The sequence below is a fragment of the Manacus vitellinus genome, unplaced genomic scaffold (genome assembly GCF_001715985.3).
Source record: "Manacus vitellinus isolate BGI_N305 unplaced genomic scaffold, ASM171598v3 scaffold_15_pilon, whole genome shotgun sequence".
NCBI classification, from domain to species: domain Eukaryota; kingdom Metazoa; phylum Chordata; class Aves; order Passeriformes; family Pipridae; genus Manacus; species Manacus vitellinus.
This window is the reverse complement of record NW_021939122.1, coordinates 7804083-7823168: the sequence shown is the minus strand read 5'-3', so window position 1 is coordinate 7823168 and position 19086 is coordinate 7804083. Positions and strand designations below refer to the sequence as shown.

Below are 19086 nucleotides of genomic sequence, written 5' to 3'. Positions count from 1 at the left end.
TGATTAAAAAAAAAAATCTCATTCTCAACAAGTCAGTACTTACTATTTGGGGCACAAGACAACTCCAGTTACTCAAGCCAAGGGAGATGCCAAGTCCTGTTAGGAAAAGCAGACACTTCTCTCTTTGCTTTAGCAGAAGCAGGACAACCTTCACAATGCTGCCAGCCAGGGCATCGTGTCTCATTTCATAGACTGATAGAACAATTTGGGCTGGAAGGGATCTTTAAACATCATCTAGTCCAACCCCCTGCAAAGAGCAGGGACATCTTCAACTAGATCAAATTGCTCAGAGCCCTGTTCAGCCTGACCTTGAATGTTTCCAGGGATGGGACAACTACCACCTCTCTGGGCAACCTGTGGCACCACCCTCATTGTAAAAAACTTATTCCTTATATCCAATCTAAATCAAACCTCTTTTACTTTAAAACCATTACCCCTTGTCCTATCACAATAGGCCTTGATAAAAATTCTGGCAAGATCTTTCTTATAAGTCCCCTTTCAGTACTGAAAGGCCCCAATAAGGTGTTCCCAGAGCCTTCTCTACTTCAGGTTGAACTCAGCTCTCCCAGCACTTCCTCACAGGAGAAACGCTCTAGCCCTCTGATCATCTCTGTAGCCCTCTCTGGACCCACTCCAAAGGTCCATGTTCTTCCTGTGCTGAGGACTCCTGAGCAGGACACAGAACTGCACGTGGGAGAGAGCAGAGCAGAGAGGCATTCCATGCTGTATTCATGCACCAAACACATTTTGCTTCTTCTCCGGTTAGAGTATAATTATATATATATATATATATATATATATATATATATATATATATATATATATATATATATATATATATATATATTTGTTACTCCCCAATACCTATAATAAAATGGCCACAAAGTCAACAAATAAAGTGGTCAGAAGTCACAGAGCCAACAAACAAAATGATAACATAAAGGAAAAATATCTCATTATTTGTTGAATGAAGCAAAAGCTGTTGTGACTTACACCAGTATTATACAGAACTGTTAAGTCTACTGAGAACTTCCTCTATTCTGCTCAGTCCAGTTACCAAGAGCTCAGAGATGACCCAGTATTCTATGTGTTACAACTTCCACATGTTGTCAGGTGCAAATAGAGAACCGGAATATTTGCAGTAAAGTTCACTCGAGTATCTTGAATACAGTAGCTTATGTAATTTTTATATTAGTTTAATTTGGTCAACATTTGGAAGAGCTCTGAAAATGCTCTGCTGATCATAAATCTATTATGATTGGGTTTTTGGCAGCCAGATCAGGTTTACTGAGGCACTGAAGGAAGGAAAGGTAAGAGGCAGCAAAATGAACACGTGCACAGACAACAATTCCAGAACAGGCCATAAAGAAAGAAATGATGCAGTAAAGATGATGTGACGTGGAGACTGCTCAGGCCTAGGTGACACAGCTGTCACACTGCAACTGAAACACCCCATGCTGAGCACACATTCAGTGTAACCTTGGGCTCTTCCTTCCCATCTCTGGTAACCATCTAATGTTACTGCTTGGTTTTAAGTGCTGCAGGACACAGATGGCCTTCGGGATTTAAATCTGGCAGGTCAGGTCAGTCACTCCTACTGTAACACAAATCCAAGATATCTCCTAGCAACTGACAGATCCTGGGATCTTCACTGTAGCCATTGATCACAAAATGGAATGGGAAGCAGATTTTTTTTTTTACTGCACTATTATCTCTTCACAGGCCATTGAAGGTAAACTTCATCTACTGGTTTGCAGTTGTACAAAGACGTATTTAAAACTTAAGAAACCGTAAGAGCTAGACTATGAAGGCATGTGTTCTTAGAAACACTTTTAATAAAAAAGGAATGCACATGTACAAGTGAAAATTTCCATGTTAGAAATGTTCCATTGACTTTGCACTAATTCCAGGAGACCTAAGGCCAGGTGAAGAGTCAGTCTCCTGGCCAGAAGCCCAGCATGACCTTTCAGATGTGGTGAACTAACATTCAGCAGTCTCATTCACACAGCTTTCCTCACTTGAACACCAGAGGAATAATTCTTCTCCAGGCTAAACAAAGTAGTAAGGGAGGACTTGGGCTGGAGGGTGGAGGAAGACTCAACACTAGGTAAAGAAGAGGCTCCTGTTGACAGTTGTTTCAGTCCTCAAGCTTGAGTCTTAGCTTTTTTGCAGGCTGGCACTGTTGTTTCCTCCTCCTCAACCTTGCGAGGCTTCTTCACTGTGTACACCACCCCACAGGCAGTCTTCCGAGTTTCTGGAATATACAAGCAGAAGCTGCAGTACCTCAAATAAAATGACACTAATGCATTTAAGGCATGCTCAGTTCAGATGTCCATACCCCAAAGCACAGTTCAACATGTTGAACAACCAGCCAGTCAGCGTACACAGCACGCAAGCAACTGCAGGGGCAGGAGCTGGGGATTCACTGCATTACAGAATAGGGAAACTATGGGGGGATATACAATTGTGGACGTAGATTTACAGCAAACAAGGAAAAACTGAGGTCTGTAGGGACTGAAGGGCTGCAGAGACACCAACCCATAGGAAACGAGGCTTAATCAGTTCAGTAGTCACAGAAGGACACATTCTTGAAGCATTGTCAAAAGCATTTCTGAGCCAAAAATACCATTCTTAAAAAAATATTAAAAAAATGCATTCACATACTCCAGGACTCCTAAACAGACTATACTGGCACAGCTATATTGGCAGAGGATCCCCTACATACCCAATAAGTGGCTTTATGGTATTCAAGAATTTTATTTACCAAACCCTCAACATTACCATAAACTACTAGTGTGTGATGTTACCAAAATCCTCATGTTTGCCAAAGAACCTGGTGAAGCCCAATCCAACTTCATAATGACTGGTGGGAGGCTTCTCTGCAAAATTTGAAGGTAGAAGAAATTCCCTACAAATAGTCTGTTAGCAAAGAGGCTCTGAAAGAACCTTGCCAAAATATAATGACTTATTCTGGGCTAGAATTCTTTAGGGGACAGGGAAACAACATCTGCTATTTAATTTCACAGATAAGATAGACAGATAAGATAGATGAGGGTCTTGAGAAATTCTACATAAACTTGACAAAAATTCTTTCAACACACTCTATGCCTCTATGTAGATGAGCAGCAAGCTGGAGGAGGACCCTGCTCACAGGAATGCCCTCACCAAGAGATCAAAGCTACCTGCTGCAAATTACAGCAGGTTCAAGCCCCACTTCTACTGAAAAAAGAGATGCAGCCCAAATCCTACTGTGCATTTGCACCTTAGAGCAACTCAAGTTGTTGGGAAGGTGACTAGAAGTCACACCTACCCAACAAACCTTGACAGAGGCTGAAATTAAGAGATGACTACTCAGAAAGTTAAACTGCCATCAGAATAAACAACAAAAATCAACAAACTAAGAACCTATTCTGAAACAGGGGACAGTTTCACTATGAAGCACAGCAGGCAGGTCCCTATTTTGGCTAAACCATTTATGACTCGTTAATGTGGTTAAGTGAGTGCTCCAGCACAGACAACACCACCAGTTCCCCCACTGATTTGCTAACATGGTTACATGGGAAAAAAAAAAAACAAACCTTGCCACACAAGCTCCTCTTCATTCATTGCACAAGGGAGCTAAAATCCTAATCTGACTTGCTTTGTAAGGTCTCAGACCTCTTGGAAAATATGCATTAAGAGGAATTTATTTTAGCAAATGCACATGTTACTTAGAGGAGCTTACAAGTGCTCACCTCCATGAAGCATGGTGGCTCTGCAGTTGGTGGACACAGCTGCCTTTGCTTCGCTTTCCGACAGGCCAAACAGCAAACCTCTGTCAGCATTGCTCAGGATCAAAATGCACAGAAAGGAGCAAACAGAATAGGGAAGTCTCTCGGCACATAGGTTTGCTTACTCTACAAATAACTGGGAATTAGCAAAGCTGTAATTCAAAGTGACATTTTGCATAAGGTTACCCAGAGGCAGGGAACTGAGGCACCCAATTCTCCGGGCTGCAGTTCCCCAGCAGCCCTCCTGGCAACGTTGCTTTTTACCAGGCAAGAAGCTGTACTTTTGAAAAGAAAAGTCTGTCAATGCAGGAACATTTTAGACATGAATAATCAAGCAAAAAAATCACCCCATGGAAAATTTCAGTTTTGGGGAAAGGACACTGCCTGATACAAAAGCATCATGCTGAAAAGTTTCCAGCCACCTTCGGCAGGGATGACACCAGATTAGGTGTGTTAATTTGGGTTGAGCCTGACTGCTCATTTTAAGAGGGAAGAAAATGTTGCACATAAAATCCTTCCAGGCCGCACAACCTCCCACACAGTTCTCATGACTCAGAGCACGCTCCTTCCCTTCGAGGGACAGTCCAGAGATGTGCTTGTGGGGTGGGGAGAGCCATAAAAATGCATCTGAATTCCTAAAAGAAGGGAAGGAAAGACACTCTCCTTGGTTTCCAGAACACAACCACTTATTTAACGTTACATATGTAACTAAGGACTGGAAAATTCAGAAGTAATCAGCATTCAGATAGGAACTTCTTGTAATTTTACATAAATACAATTTTATAGCTTTTGCTACCAAATATGTGGCACTTTGGAGATCCTAAGTAATAATTTCTTGTTTGGTTTGCAGGGTCTGTAGACTTATATGTTTTTTATTCATTTCTCCATTTTCACCCACACAACATCAATGTATATCACAACAAAACATACCTGTAGCTGAACACAGACATTACTATCTGCAGTGACTACTCATACCACCCCATGACCAAGATCTGTTGCTACTTCCACACACACAGAGAGCCCTGATTCATTGAAGTGGTCACCAACAAGTATCACTGTATAAAGTTCAAGGACTGTAAAGGATGAAAGAATTTCAAAACCACTTTGAACTTTCAAGTGTTACTACTAACTGCTGTCTTTGACTGGTGAAAAGGATACAGATTAGCCACGTCATAAGGACCTCGTAGTTCTAGAGGCTAAAAAAAGACAAAGAAGTTTGAATATGTGCATGCCCTTGCTTGCAGGCTGACAGAGTGAGCAAGCAGGACAAGGCTATCAGGAAGGCAAGATTAAATTCTACATTAGAGCAAGTTGCTGAAGATACACTAGGAAATCAAACAAATACCACTGTTTTGGCAGAGTCCCCAGCTGGGAAAAAACTGTCATGGAAAATACTGCAGCAGCAACAAAAACCCCCCAGAAGCCTCAACAAAACAACAAAAAGAAAATCCCCAAACCCATAATACAATTCTTTGGTAAAGCAGATTGATTAAAAAACTCCTAAAGCTGGCAATCATATTTAAACTTACAATTTTTATATGTTTAGTTTTTAATTAAAGCTGTATTTTAAGCCACAGATAAATCTTCAAATTGTTCTGACTTCAAAAAAAAAAAATCTAGGACTTACCCTTTCAGCTGCACTAGATATAACTATGTTCTGGAAAACAAAAGAAGACAAACATTTATCTGTCAGACAGCATCAAGAAATGAAAAAAAAAATAATCAGAAAACAGCAAAGGCTTTATGAGCATTAACTAAGTTCAGGCTCAGAGCTCAATTAAACATCAGAGTATCTGAGGCCCTCAGATGAAGTGAACTCTAGTAGGGTGGGATCTTAATTCGAGGACATGATTAAACTCAGTTATTGCCCTGTCCCCTACACAGAGAGGGGCACTGGCACAAGCCTCCCTTGCAATTATAAACCTCTCACAGAGATATAGGAGTTGAGTAAGTACAGCACCTTTAAGAGGGACAGGCTAAGCAGTATAAATGTCAAGAGTGGTGGCATTAAGCAAGTACCTATCAGCCTGTATCACTCATAGTGGACTTCAAAGGGACCCTAAGGGTAAAGAAAAAAATGCAGAGCTGCAGACATGGTGTTAAGAAGTGCCCCCTTTATTTACACCAGCTGAAAGATGCCCCATACAAACAACAACGCGCTCTGAGATGTAAAGGACATGGATTTAGGAGTCCAGGATCCCCCAAAAGCAGCTTACAGATAGTGCCTTTAGACAGTTTAGTGCTCCTGAATTTTCAGCCTACTCTGTTGCAGTACAACTTGATGCTAAGCTCAGCATTCACGTTGGCCTTAATCAGATGCACAGTGGTTCAGGAAACCTATCTACACCTAGGCAGTGGCTGCCAATTTGTGCCATACCCTCAACACTGGCACCCCTACGAAAATTGCCAGGCTGAAAGAAATCCTTCTCACTTCACTCCTAAAAGGTTTCTGCAAAACAGGTATGTCAGTACACAGGGGCTGGCAGACACCACAGCTCAGCTACCAGAGCTTTTCTAAAGTTAAACCTCCAAGGATGCTCACCCAGGGGGAGACTGTTTTCCACAGGTGGAAACTCTGCAGCAGCAAAACTGCTTTGCACCTCTTATTACACTGAATAAAAAGCTTTGGGAATTCTTGCCTGAGTGGGTAGGAATGAGAATTGTACTGAGGCAGCAAAAGGCTTTCCCTCTCTGACGTCAGTACCACCAACACATCATGCCACCTCCACTTTCAAGGTGGGGCTTTAGATCCCTTTCTCACACTGCTATGCTTGTCCTGCCACCTCCACAGCATAAAGAGAAGGGCAGACACTGGAAGAAAATGCCCTGTGTGCAACTGGAACTCAACATGTGAAAGCTACATGAAAATGACTGTATGTTCACACTGTGCCCAAGGTTTCCTTGTGTGCTGAGGAGAGGATGGGTCAGACAATTCTGCCTTACCATAAGGAAGGCCAGAAGCGATACATACATCACAGTGACTTAACAGCACACGTCCTGATGGTGCCTAGGACATTTCTTTCTGCATAGTTCACCTTTAAATTGACTGCACTATGGATCCCAAGGGTGCTTTTGAGCTTCAGTGGTGCTGACTGCAAGAGTCTGTTGGGAAAATTCAAGTCTCCTGCTCCGAGCTGTAGCAACTAACGCTTGTGTCCCAGGCTCAGAGAAGCTCCCAGAGCAGCTGTGCAAGATCTTGAACCAGCACAGGATTGTGGTTCACCACTGTGCATGGGAGATATGCTCTGCCTGGTTCAAAGGCAACTGGCTTCCATTAGAGGATGGGTAAGACAGGAGAAGGAGACAAGAGCAGACAAGAAAAGCACTGCTAGCAAGCAAAAAGAGAGGTAGGCAAAGGCAAATCTACAGGAAGGGCTAAAGGGAAAAACTCAAAGGCAAAACACTATCTCCCCAGGTAAAGGAGACAGCAGCTGTTCAGAACACTGCTCCAGGTAGCACTCAGACTCAGTTACCAAAACACAGGAGGTGAGGGACTGTGGCTATGCACACCTTCTGACTAGCAAGGCAGGCAAATCCCTTCTTCATCCCCTGCACACTTTAACATGTTTTAAGGACTCCGCGCAATGCAGGCACCAGCAAATTTCTGGAAGTTTCTCTGCCCTGCTACAACAGAGGAAGAACAAAAGGATCCAAAAGGTTCTGCAAGTTCAGCAACTAAACTTTACAGAAGGCAAGACTTGGGTGCCAGGTGCCAATGCAAGTAGTCTATGGACCAGCCATCTCCTGTCTCATTAAAAAAAAATTTAAAAAGCGCCTTTACACGACTGATGGAAGCAAACTGTCAGTAAGGGCTAACAACCAGCTCTGCTGGCTACAGATTGAAGACTGACAGGTGCAGAATAAAAGCATGCAAGCCTGAGCATCTGAACATCTCACTTGCCCTGTTTGTGACATCAACTCAACTGGTCCTCTCCAAATCAACAACCATGTGAGAAGCACATCTTGAACTGCACAGAGGAAAGAGAAGCACTGGCAAAAAACGAATGTCAAAGGAAAGGGGCCTGCTGTGTATATAATTCATGCCCAAGTCAGTATTTTGTGCAATTAACTCCCAGAGCTGGGCTTCTCAGGAAAGACTGTGCAAATACTTACTTTATTCTGTAGCACCAAGGGAATTAACCTGCTTGACCCACTCTGCTGTCCTATAAAAGTTGCCATGCCTGAGGGGAACTGAGGTAATGATGGATCTACTTTTAATTTGCCTTCCAAGCTCTATATCCCACTTCAGACTAGATTTGCAGGGTAAGGCCAATTTCAGCTTCTCTGGACTAGCTGTGGCAAAGGCCATTTCCAATAAAGTTGGCGGGAGCTACAATTTCTTTTAACTTGGTATGTATTTTGATATGCTTCCCTATTAAAAAATCATGTCCTGAGAGGACCCAGCATGACAGACAGCTTAACCTGGTAGCCTGGGAGGAGGGAAGTTATGAAAGCAATGGATTACAGACATCTCAGCATTACTTCTTCCTTGGGTTTCAGTAGCATGGAAGAATGCAGTTGATCTGACTGCAGCAAAGTCTTGGCTGACAGCCAGCTAGCTGTTGGGTCTGTTTTGTACACAGGGAATTTACTAACTATTTAACAAAACAAGATTTCTACTTTTTTTCTTATCATTTTCTATCCCCCCATATTCAATATATCAATAAAAGAGCTTCTGGTCAATCAGAAATATGAAATGGGGGATTTGAAAGAAATGCATGGATTTCAGTTCTATTGCAAATCTTAGATCTCTGGAACTTTATTCTCTCCCCATCCCCTCCCATCTTTGTTTTGGGAATTGCACACCACAAAAAAACATAGGTTGTTCTGAAAAAAAGAATCTAACATCTTGACAACTTAAGAAAGCAGGCAGTGGTGAAAGGCTGGAAGTATCTGGAACTAGAATAATTGTGTCCTTGTGTTAGTAGGCAAGGATTCAGTCACAGCTTCAGATACCCTGGCATCAAACTCATTTAAAATGGCTCAGTCTGTACAACTCTAGAAGAATTTGAACTGAATTAATTACCTAGTTTTCACTTTGAGAGCTTACCTTTCCTTTGCAGATCTGCATCAGGCTGATAGCATTGGAAATTGTGTATCTTCTCATTGTGGAGTCTTTGATGGCAGGCGTGTAAAGAAGTTCAAAGTAAATGCCTCGATCTATTGCCTTCACATGAAAGAGAGTAATCAAAAATCAAAAGGAGAGAAGCCTAACAATCTAACAACTGCTGTCTATTATTGATGTAGCTTATTCTCAGTTTAACTGTTTTATATATGAAAAAATGAAGGAGGAATTTTTCCAGCAAAAGCCCAGCATAGCATGAAAGGATCATAGGGGAAAGCTCCACTGTACATCAGGTATGTGTACTTGAATCTTGGGATGACAGATAAATGAGGTTTAACAAACAGAATTACCAGCCACTTAGTTGTTTTAATTGGCTTTACACTATCACAGAGATGAGGAAACAGGTAAACACTGCTGGTCAGAAACAAGTGTTGAAACCTTGAGGACTCCACTCCTCTAGTCCCACACCCTCCTGTAAGGAAGATCACCACTTCCCACAGTACCCATGTCTTGCAGATGAAGAATTTGTCCTTGCATAAAAGCAGCAATCAAGACTCTTCTCCTGTCTCACAGCATACTCTGGTATTTGTGACAATATTAAATAACACTGAGTCACAGAAGAGGTTCCAAATAGTAATACTGATTATATTTTCAGCTGCTTTAAAACCTTTGCTATCTATCAAAGTACCTCACCAAAAGCCTAGTATTCTTGTTTTTGCAAACAGAGAAAGGTTAGGCAACTTGCTATGGGGCACAGTGCACTAGTGATAAAGACACAATTTAGAGCTGGGAGTTCTTTGGTCCATGGCCTATAATACATTTGCCTGAAGTGATACTCTATGCTTAATACTCATTAAAATATGCTGCAATGCTAATATTGTAAGAGAGTCCAGTAACTGAATACAGATGGAATTAATCCAGCTCCCATCCATGCATGACCTCTGCATGCAAGCACAACAGAAGCTATGTATACATCAAATGGTTCACACAGAACTGGTCTGACATCTGCAAACAAGAGAAGCCGGACTTTATCAAAACCAAAACAGGTGATGGCAATACACCAATTTCCAGTCAAGCAGATTTTTAACCTCACCCCCACCACTTCAGCTGCCTGCCAATCTGTCTGTCTGGCATTGTAACAACCAAAACTGACTGCCCTGGGATGCACAAAACCAGTCCAACAGACAGAATGCCTTGCAGCTGGGAGTGTGAAAGATGAGAAGTAGCTTGTAAGGAAAATGTCTCCCAACACAGGGCTCCAAGAGCCACACAGCTCCTTACCTGGATCATCTTCTGGAGTTTTAGGCAGCTAAGGTACTCTCAAACAACATTTCATACAAAATTGTTATTCCAGGTGGAATGTTAAAGTTCTCAGTTTATAATAAAATCTGATGTAATATTTTTATTCTGTTTCAGAATTAATTCTAGCTAATTTTTAATTTTTATTCTAGGTCAAACTTTCTGAGAAAAGGAAGTAGGATTACTAGCCAATTCCAAATTTAAATTTTTAAGCACTAAGGACTACATCAGCCAAAAATACCCATGTGGAATGAACCTGGACATATATTCAGAGGAAACAACTAGTTCACCTAAGAGCATGTTCAGATTAAACTTTCTGGCAAGCCACCAAAGTAGGCAGAACTGAATTAAAAAAATATTGGATCCACGCTGACAGTCATCTTGTGTCTCACAGCAGATATTTAGCAATTTCACATTTGGTTCAATTACCAAGACATTCTTTTGTCTAAGTATGGATTCAACACAGTTGTCTTCCAAGTAACCAGTACATCATCTTTCTCCTAAATTAACACTGTCATTCATGTTTCTTGTCTTTCAAATCACGGGGCTGTTTATCTATTCTGACACAGCTGTACCACTTCTGGTTTGGGAAGCAGCTTAGTCAGCAATCACACCACATCTCATTGCTTGGCAGAGCAGTGGCCTTAAGGCTCTGTTTCCATTCCTTGGGAACACCACTTCTGCCTTCTTAAGTGGGGGACAGGAGGAGAAAAAGAAAGAATATACATCACTGTGTATTAAATGCTGCAGTGGAGGCCCTGAAGTGAGGGACATCTGGAACAACACCATATATTATGCAAGAAAATAAAAGAACTGCTTAGATGGGAATGGTGGGAGGAAAGGAGTAGGGAATTCAACACAAATTCTGTATTTAATGTCAGTTCAGTCTAACGGCAAAAAAACAATTAGATGTAAATTTACCATATTCACAGGGGGCCTTCGGAAGTAGAACGGCAGCTTTTCTGTGACATTTATGCATACCAGATCCACATCTAGAGTTGTGCAAGCTATCTACAGCAAAGAGACAGGAACAGGTTATTAGATATGCCAAAGAAAATGCATAACCAACTTCAGGTGCATTAATGTTCTCTTTCATTTCTTAATGCAACAAATGCCTCTCCAAGGTCAGTTCAGTTTTAAAATTAAGACGTACTATGCCATGCAGGTATGCCAATAGAACAGCAGGGCTACAAATGCACAGCCTGAGCATCTGAGGCTTAAACCTCAAGTCTTCCCTCACTCAGAGAGCTACTTTTCCAATAAATTAATGACCAACCCCAAAGCAAGGCTTACTGCTTTGTTTTTATCTGATAGAGGACATGCAGAAGCAATGCTAGCTTTTGACAAAAGAACTCACAGGTTCAACCTGTGACAGGAACAACCCCAGTTTACAAAGGGAACAACCCAGGAACTGCCCCCTACCCTATCATGCTCTACTTCCAGTGCAACACCTGTTTGTTTTCAGGATTAGTTATTTTTACCAAAAGCAACAAAAACTGAAAGAAAAGCAGAATTTTAGACAGTGACTGGTGGTGTTGCATGTCCAGTACTGGAGACCGATCCACAGAGCCTCTCTTTCTTGGCTAGGTGGAGAATGGGCAGCTTTTTCTGAGAGCCACACCTCTGGTGGGGCCTGAAGATGGCACTGAAGGCTACAGTTTAAAAATTTAACTTTGAATTCATACCACAATTTACAGGTTGTATTAAGAGATGGAGGGAACGACCAACGGGTGGAGACTCATCACACTGAGATACAGGGAAAATCAACTGCACATAAAAGGGAGCCCTTAGTTTACATTGACCACATGCACACAAGGTATGCAGGAATTATATGTGCCTACCCAATAAAGATGATTACACAGGGCCAGACTAATCTCTGCAAACAGCGTTGTAACAAAGAAAATAAAATAGGCTGAGGAAGTTGAAAAGGAATTTTCTGTGTGTAGGGGAACTCTCTGCTTTCAGAAACCTGCCAGCAACTGCTCCAAATACACCTGGGCCAGGCGCCAACCATTCATCCCTCCTCCCACCGGCATGAAAGCAGCGGGGGTTGCGGGTAGTCCCAGGGCTGGGCTGCTCTGATGCAAGGCAGCCTATTGCTTTGCAAACTACTCTTCTACCAGTCTGTTCGCAGGGAATTTGGATGGAGATGAGAGCAGACACCCAGCTTTAGGAATGTTTCTTAGCTGTTGATAGCGCTCCCTCCTAGACAAGACAGCCACAGCACACATGCAGTCAAACCACAAGGTTTTTGAAGTCAAAATATCTCTACCAGGCCGTTCAGACTAAAGTTTATCAGCTCTGTTAGACAGGACACTGTTGGAATCTATTGCATAGAATTAAACTTGCATGTGGAAGTTCAGCCCTACTACAGCCAGTCTTCCTCCTTGTCTTACATGAAACACAAACTACCAGACAGAGGTGATTAACAGGAACATGCACAGAACAAACAGCTGTGAATCATGTTCTTGAAAGGATGTCAGTGAGGCCATAGAAAATACAGGAAGAGATAATGCTAAAAATGAAGGAAAGCAAAAACAGACATCAGAAGCATTCAAGCTTCCCTATGTCGTGAGAAATCAAGCCTTCCTAATCAGCTCCAGAAACACTGGAAAAGTCTTTTCCAGTTTGCAAATTAAGCACAGTTGGAGAGAGAGTGACTCAAATGCCAGGATATCTACAGGATTCCAGTGACCAGAACATTTCAGAAAATACCACCAAGGGAAAACAAAATTAAGAGTCATACCTCCTCCTGAGGAATTCCTGCACTGCACGGAAAACTGGAGAGGAGATTTCTCCAGACATTCTTATGTTCAGCCAATCTCTGGCTCACAAGTCACACATGCAGGCAACTTAAGGTTACCCTGCCTGCTGAAAGGATCTGAAGTACAACAACTTCATACAGAAAATTACATGCAGTGGTTGCATAGCCCAGCACCTGCCTGGCCACACTGTGGGCAAGAGCCCCATCTGCTGGGAAACTCTAGACAGCCCTAAATAAATAAATTTGCCACTGTTTGGATGCTCTGAAGCAAGCTTTGGCAATATTTTAGGAAAAAACATTGAAATTTGGCTTTGCACTACATCCTGAAACTTACACGAGCAAGTTTTTTTAGATACTGGTGATCAGCTAATTGCTTACAAACAGCAAACAGAGCTAACTAATACAATTAACATTCAGAAATCTTAAAAAGCAAAAGTTTTGAAAAGCAACAGGTACAGACCTTATTACTGGCACAGAGTGGGTGTTCCTGTTGCAGCCCAAAACAATCCTTCTGGGAGACTTAAAGAAGAAGCCTGTTCTACAATTGGCAAATATAGCTTCCTCATACCCTTGAGGTAATGCTGAATTACCAAAAGCCAATTTTAAAATATGAAGTTGATTTGTGACCCACTCTAGATGGCTTTATTCTTAATGGAGAAACATCCATGAGTCATAAGAGCCAAATGTAGGTGCTGAAACCCCATATGTAATGTCACTTGTGTCAGACTCCCTGTCGATACCTCTACAAAACTGACATAGTCCTCCACAGACAGTTTAGAAAATCTAAAATCTTAAAACAAAAGCCACACATTCAAACCTGCCCTGAACGTGAACATGTAAGGATGAAGTCTTTCACCTCATGTGGTTTGCAAGGAACATGTTTGGGTTCCATCCCCAGCTCAAAGTGCTGCCAGCATGGAAGCAATGAAGATGGTCCCACTGACAATCCTGCTTCTGTCCTAACACACTGCACGGAGTCTCAGCTTAACCAGTCTCTATCTGCACTAGCCTGCCCAGAGCACAGCCATCCACTTTGTGCCACAATGACCCACATGGCTGAATCAGAGCACAAAAGCGGATCTGCCTGAAAAATAACTTGGCAAAAACTCTGGTTACTGTTCAGCCAAAAGCAGGTTCCTCAAAGCAAACTGCCAGGCAGCTAGGCATACAAGCAGCCTCATCAGCAGAGCAGTCAGGGACCTGCAGAAATGAGTGTTTTTCATGCAGAAATGTTTATGACAGCTTAAGCACCGCCACAGCTGGATGTCCAACTACAGCAGGACTCATGATATGCCTGAAAATAAACAATAATCACCCTTAAATGAGAGCACATCTTTCCCCTAAAAACAACACAGCATACCCCTGCTGATTATCTAACTTCAGGCACTTGTTTAAACATATGATAACTGATTGAGCTTACTTAAGAAGTGAGATTTTATGCTGTTGCCAGAGATCAAAAGAGAGAGGTGGAGAGTGGTCCTTAAAAGTATTTTACAACCGTTTGCCTCCATCACACCCCCAAGAGTCCTAAAATCTTGCACGGGAAATAAATTCAGAAATTAGTTTTATTAAGCTGTAACTGTTATAATAAATGCTTGAATTCTTCTACTGAAAGATTCTTTAAAGTTCACCTTCTTCTACAGCCTCTTGCTTTGTACTTTACTTGGACAAGTCTTCAAAAAGGAGGGGAAATAATTTAGAAAAACAAAACAGAAGAATATAATTTTTAAGTGGTAAAACAGGTACTCAACAGTACTGGAAAGTGGCTTTAACTTTTTTAGAAAAGCCAACCACCAGACTCAGTTTTAAACTGACAAGTTCCCTTTGAAAGTAAATTCTCCAAAGAGACTCTCAGTTGTTTTTGGTGTCCCTGTGCCTCCTTAACACTGCCTCACACAACAAGCACGCCTGCTTCCTGACTGCCAAGGCTGACAGAGATGGGATGCTTCCATCTACTCTCACAGTTCAGACTTAACTATATTTATGAGCTTACAACAGGTCAGACATCACAATACTGGGTTTTGTAAGAAAAAATCTGATAAAAACATCATTTGCTTCAAAGTGCTCCACCTGATCAGAACATTGACATCAGCTGTTAACAAGCATTTGAGAACAATTTAAATAAAAATATGAGGGAAATGGAGGTGAACACCTATCACCCAACAAGCCAAGCTGAGATCTTTCTGTCTCAGACAGTGTTTTAAAACTAGGATTTTTTCTGGTATGAAAGTTGTATTGAAGACATACCAGCTATGAATAAAGGCTGGAAAACAATACAATGCTTGGTGCTTTTAGTAATGGTTAAAGAGTTACTGCACATCACTGTATTCAGAAGTATCAACTCTCACTAATGTCTTCTCCAGTCAAACACCAGAAATAAAACAAACCAGTTCACTGTCAAACACACTAGCAACACCTTGTTTTTCTAACATGACAGAAATGACAGAGTATTGGGGGGCTTGTTCAAAATATTTGCATTTCTATTAACATAAACCAACGTGAGAAACAATGCTGTTGAGCTATGGTCACAAATTAGTCCTAACTAAGGTTTGCAAATTATTCACACCCATTATTTACTCTCATACTGGGGGTGCTACCACTGCTACAAACACCAACACCTGTTCAGTAACACCTTCAAAGACTCACCAATTTTGTGGAGGTAGTTTTCAGCTGCAAGTTTACTCTGAACAGTCAGGATAAAATCTGAGTGAGAAAATGACCGTCTGCCCTTCAAGTGTTTCCCCTGAGGCTGTTCTACTTTTGTACAGCCTCAATGGTTTTCTCAGCAGGCAAAGCAACAGATGTATCATGAAATCACAGAAGTGAAGCTTCTCTCATTCAACTTGAGCATCCAAAACACTCAAAACAAAAACAGAAATCTCAGTCTGACAATGAAGCAAGGGCTATTGGGCTTAATCAGGCATATTTACTTTTGGAAATTTTAGTTTATCTGTTCATAAGATGCTGTGACAACCAGAACTGGCTCTGTCTTGTAAGCTCCTGCTCCTCTTTTGATTTAAAATAAAGAAGGAAAAAGAAACAGAAGAAAGATATCAGCTATTCTTTTGGACAAACTTTCAGGAGAGGACCTAGGACTAAAAGGAAGAAGGTAACTCTCAGAATCACATTAGTTCCACTTTAAAATCCTCCCCAGCATTTCAGAAACCTGGAACAATTAATGCTAACAGAAGATCACAAGTGTGTTTTGGGGAAGTCAGAGTTTGAGAAATTAAAGTTCAAGAGAAAATTTTTCTACATGATGATAAAACACATATATCAGGGGGAAAAAAAGATGTTTTCTCTCCTCATTAGAGTACAAGGCACACAAAGGCAACCACAGTGCAGAGGCAGACAAGTCCATTCATCAGGTAGAACAGGTAGATGTTTCAGGCTCTGACCTGTCACCTCAAGGCCTTGCAGCCTCCTGCAATCCCTCCCAACCTGCTCAGACTATTAACTGACCAGGCAGCCTATAATGCTTAATTAGCCCCATAAGGTCCTTATAAAATAGGAAATAAAATCTAAACAAAGCATGTACTTAAACTAGCTCAAGGTACTAAAAGTTATTGAATAAGCATTACAGATCAGATGATTGTACTCACATGGAACAGTTTCTCAGTCTTTGGAAATACTGCTATGATGTCATATAACCTTATATTTGCAGATGTTGATCTCTACAAAAGGAGCAAAAAATTACTACCTTTAATTCTGGCAGATATCAAATCTATGCACAATGATTAAAACCAAAATAATGAGAAGAAAAATTCTTTTTTCCTAGTACTAAAATAAAGCCAATAATCATCCAACTACACAGTAGGTCTCTACTGTGAAGTCATACATTCTCAATTTGAGCCTTACTGCCACCCACCTACTAAGGCACTTAAACCTTTTGCTTCAATCATGTAACACTAAAACACAACCAGACACAAGGCTTGCTCATGGTCTTCCAGTTTATGCACAGAAGTCCAGAAATTGAAGAAAAGAACCAAGGAACAGAACTACTGTTTCTTATTGAACACATGATCAGCAGAAGCCATATCCAGTCTTGTAAGTCTGCACCTCTTCGTGATCACATTATTTGTTAAAGATGCAATCTGAGAAATCACTGCTGAGTGCCCTATAAAATCTAGGGAGTTCTCCCCATAAAATTTCCAAAATTTTATTTATTCACTGAGAAAAAGAAACAAAAATTGGAAAATCGATTACTAAATATACTTACCAAGAGATTACAGTGGGAAGGATCAGAAACAACAAGTGTTAGCCGGGTTAAGACTTTAATTCTTTTAGATGTCCCCTACAGAACAAGAAATAATATAAAAGACTTAAAAACCACCAAAGAAAAAAATTTGTGGTGATTTCCACCCAGCCTGGTATAAAAAGAAAACGGTGCCTTGCTTATAGTCTTACTATACTAGTTTTCCAAAGTCTGTATTTACACTTCCCTAATTTATATTATCTCTTTGGTATTATACTTGTCCTTACAAAGAACGACACTTGTGTTTCTCTGAGTAAGGGTCAACAGAAAGAAAAAAGAAAGAAATAAAGAAAAAAAATCACGCAGAAAAACTGAGTATGTTTTATTACTGCTATAATTCCCCAGGTAGGCCACTGCAAGTTCCTGAATTAATATCAATGACCTGAAATAGTCTTGTATTTTATTATATCCAAATTTTGCTCCATCAAAACCAGGAAGTTATTTCCAAAACTCAAATTTCAAGAACTGTACTGTAATTATTCAACTACAAGCAGATTCAAAATTCACATAAAGCAATCTTTAAAAATTTCTACAATAATGAATAGAGACTAATGTGAGTGTAACATTCTTCCAAAGCTTGGTGTTTTTAACCATCAAACAACGGACAAATTTCTCTTTTCTGATTAACATCTAATATACAAAATCACATATACAAACACACCAAGGCAAAAAAATGTATCTCAGAATAATAATACACAGATAGAATGTAACTACACATACTTGTACAATAGGCAAAGATGGAAACAACTCTGAAGGAGATACTGGCTTGATGATTTCCTTAAAAGAGAATAGAACAAAGTTATTAAAAATGTGATGGGTTAGGTTTACAACTAAACAAAAGCTGTGTTCCGCTCATGAGAAGAAATTTACCATGTTAACAAAACTATTTCCCTGGGACAGTACACAAACCATACTAAAAATTAACCCAAGGGCAATAATACTAAATTATAAAATGGGAGTTTCTTACAAATACAGATCTTTCTACTTGTGTCTAGATATGCATTCTGCAGATAAAGCTATCTGGGAACATGCAATAAAGCAGTAGGTTTACTAGAGAAAATACGCTAAAAAATAATCCCAAGAAAAATTACCTGTTTCTTTTCTTTAAAATCGATGACATGATTAAGAGCAACTGCAGAATATCCCACTGAAAAACACACAATAAGAGTGTTTTGTCCAGTAAACTAATGGAAACAAATCCAATCAAAAAACTGTTAAACAGTCATTACTTAAAGGTCTTAAAATTAATAAATCGGGTACATATTTAGCTTTCACGTTATTTTTTTTAAAAGGTTGGTTCACCCAAGAAAGTGTTTTAAAATAAAAAAACCAAACTGTTTGCCTTTTAACATATCCCCGCCTGACAACTTTTACTCAATGGCAGAACTTTACGAACACGAATACTTGGGGTTGAGGTCCTCAAAGATCTGGCCGAGTTTGGCCCCGTTTATTACTTTCTTTACGGAAAATTGTTAAGTACATTCAGGACAGTTGTTAAAACTGCAGGCGACGCAGAGCTGGGAGAGACACAACTATGGGAGAAGGCAAATATGAGGACTCAAAATGATGCCGACGAAACTGAAAGGTGTCGTTCAGAAGGACTCTAAAGAAGATGGTAAATTTAACAGGGGCATTTAAATCACCTCCAAACAGTGGGCAGGCAGCACCTGGCTGTACAACAGTTCTGCAGGAAAAGAGCCGGGTCATAAGAAACTGCAGCCGGAAAAACTTGTCCGCGTTGGGAAAAATACAACTGTTACGCTGGGATAAGCGGACACAGAGCCTGCGAAGCACACCACGAGCTTCCCCCGCTGCTCAGAGCCGGGCACTTGCAGAAAACTGCAGGCTGAGCAGGGAGAGCGCGGAGGCGCCGGGGAACACGCGCCCGCGTGGGAGAGGGGTCGGCCGGCGCGGAGGGAAGGAAAGGCTCACC

At 40.9% G+C, this 19086-nt stretch overlaps 1 protein-coding gene across 1 annotated transcript in view; it reads right to left on the bottom strand.

The window, feature by feature from the left end:
• Positions 1-1803: 1803 nt before the first annotated feature.
• Positions 1804-19086, bottom strand: part of RPP30 (ribonuclease P/MRP subunit p30) — a 17924-nt gene continuing 641 nt past the window's right edge. The window contains exons 2-11 of the mRNA XM_029958553.1: positions 18245-18337; positions 17874-17930; positions 17118-17192; positions 16501-16572; positions 11056-11145; positions 8821-8937; positions 5398-5427; positions 4929-4966; positions 3735-3814; positions 1804-2254 (exon numbers count right to left, since the gene is read on the bottom strand). Coding sequence (XP_029814413.1) covers positions 2145-2254; positions 3735-3814; positions 4929-4966; positions 5398-5427; positions 8821-8937; positions 11056-11145; positions 16501-16572; positions 17118-17192; positions 17874-17930; positions 18245-18337 — 762 coding nt within the window. The 3' untranslated portion in view covers positions 1804-2144. The remainder of the gene's footprint in view (positions 2255-3734; positions 3815-4928; positions 4967-5397; positions 5428-8820; positions 8938-11055; positions 11146-16500; positions 16573-17117; positions 17193-17873; positions 17931-18244; positions 18338-19086) is intronic.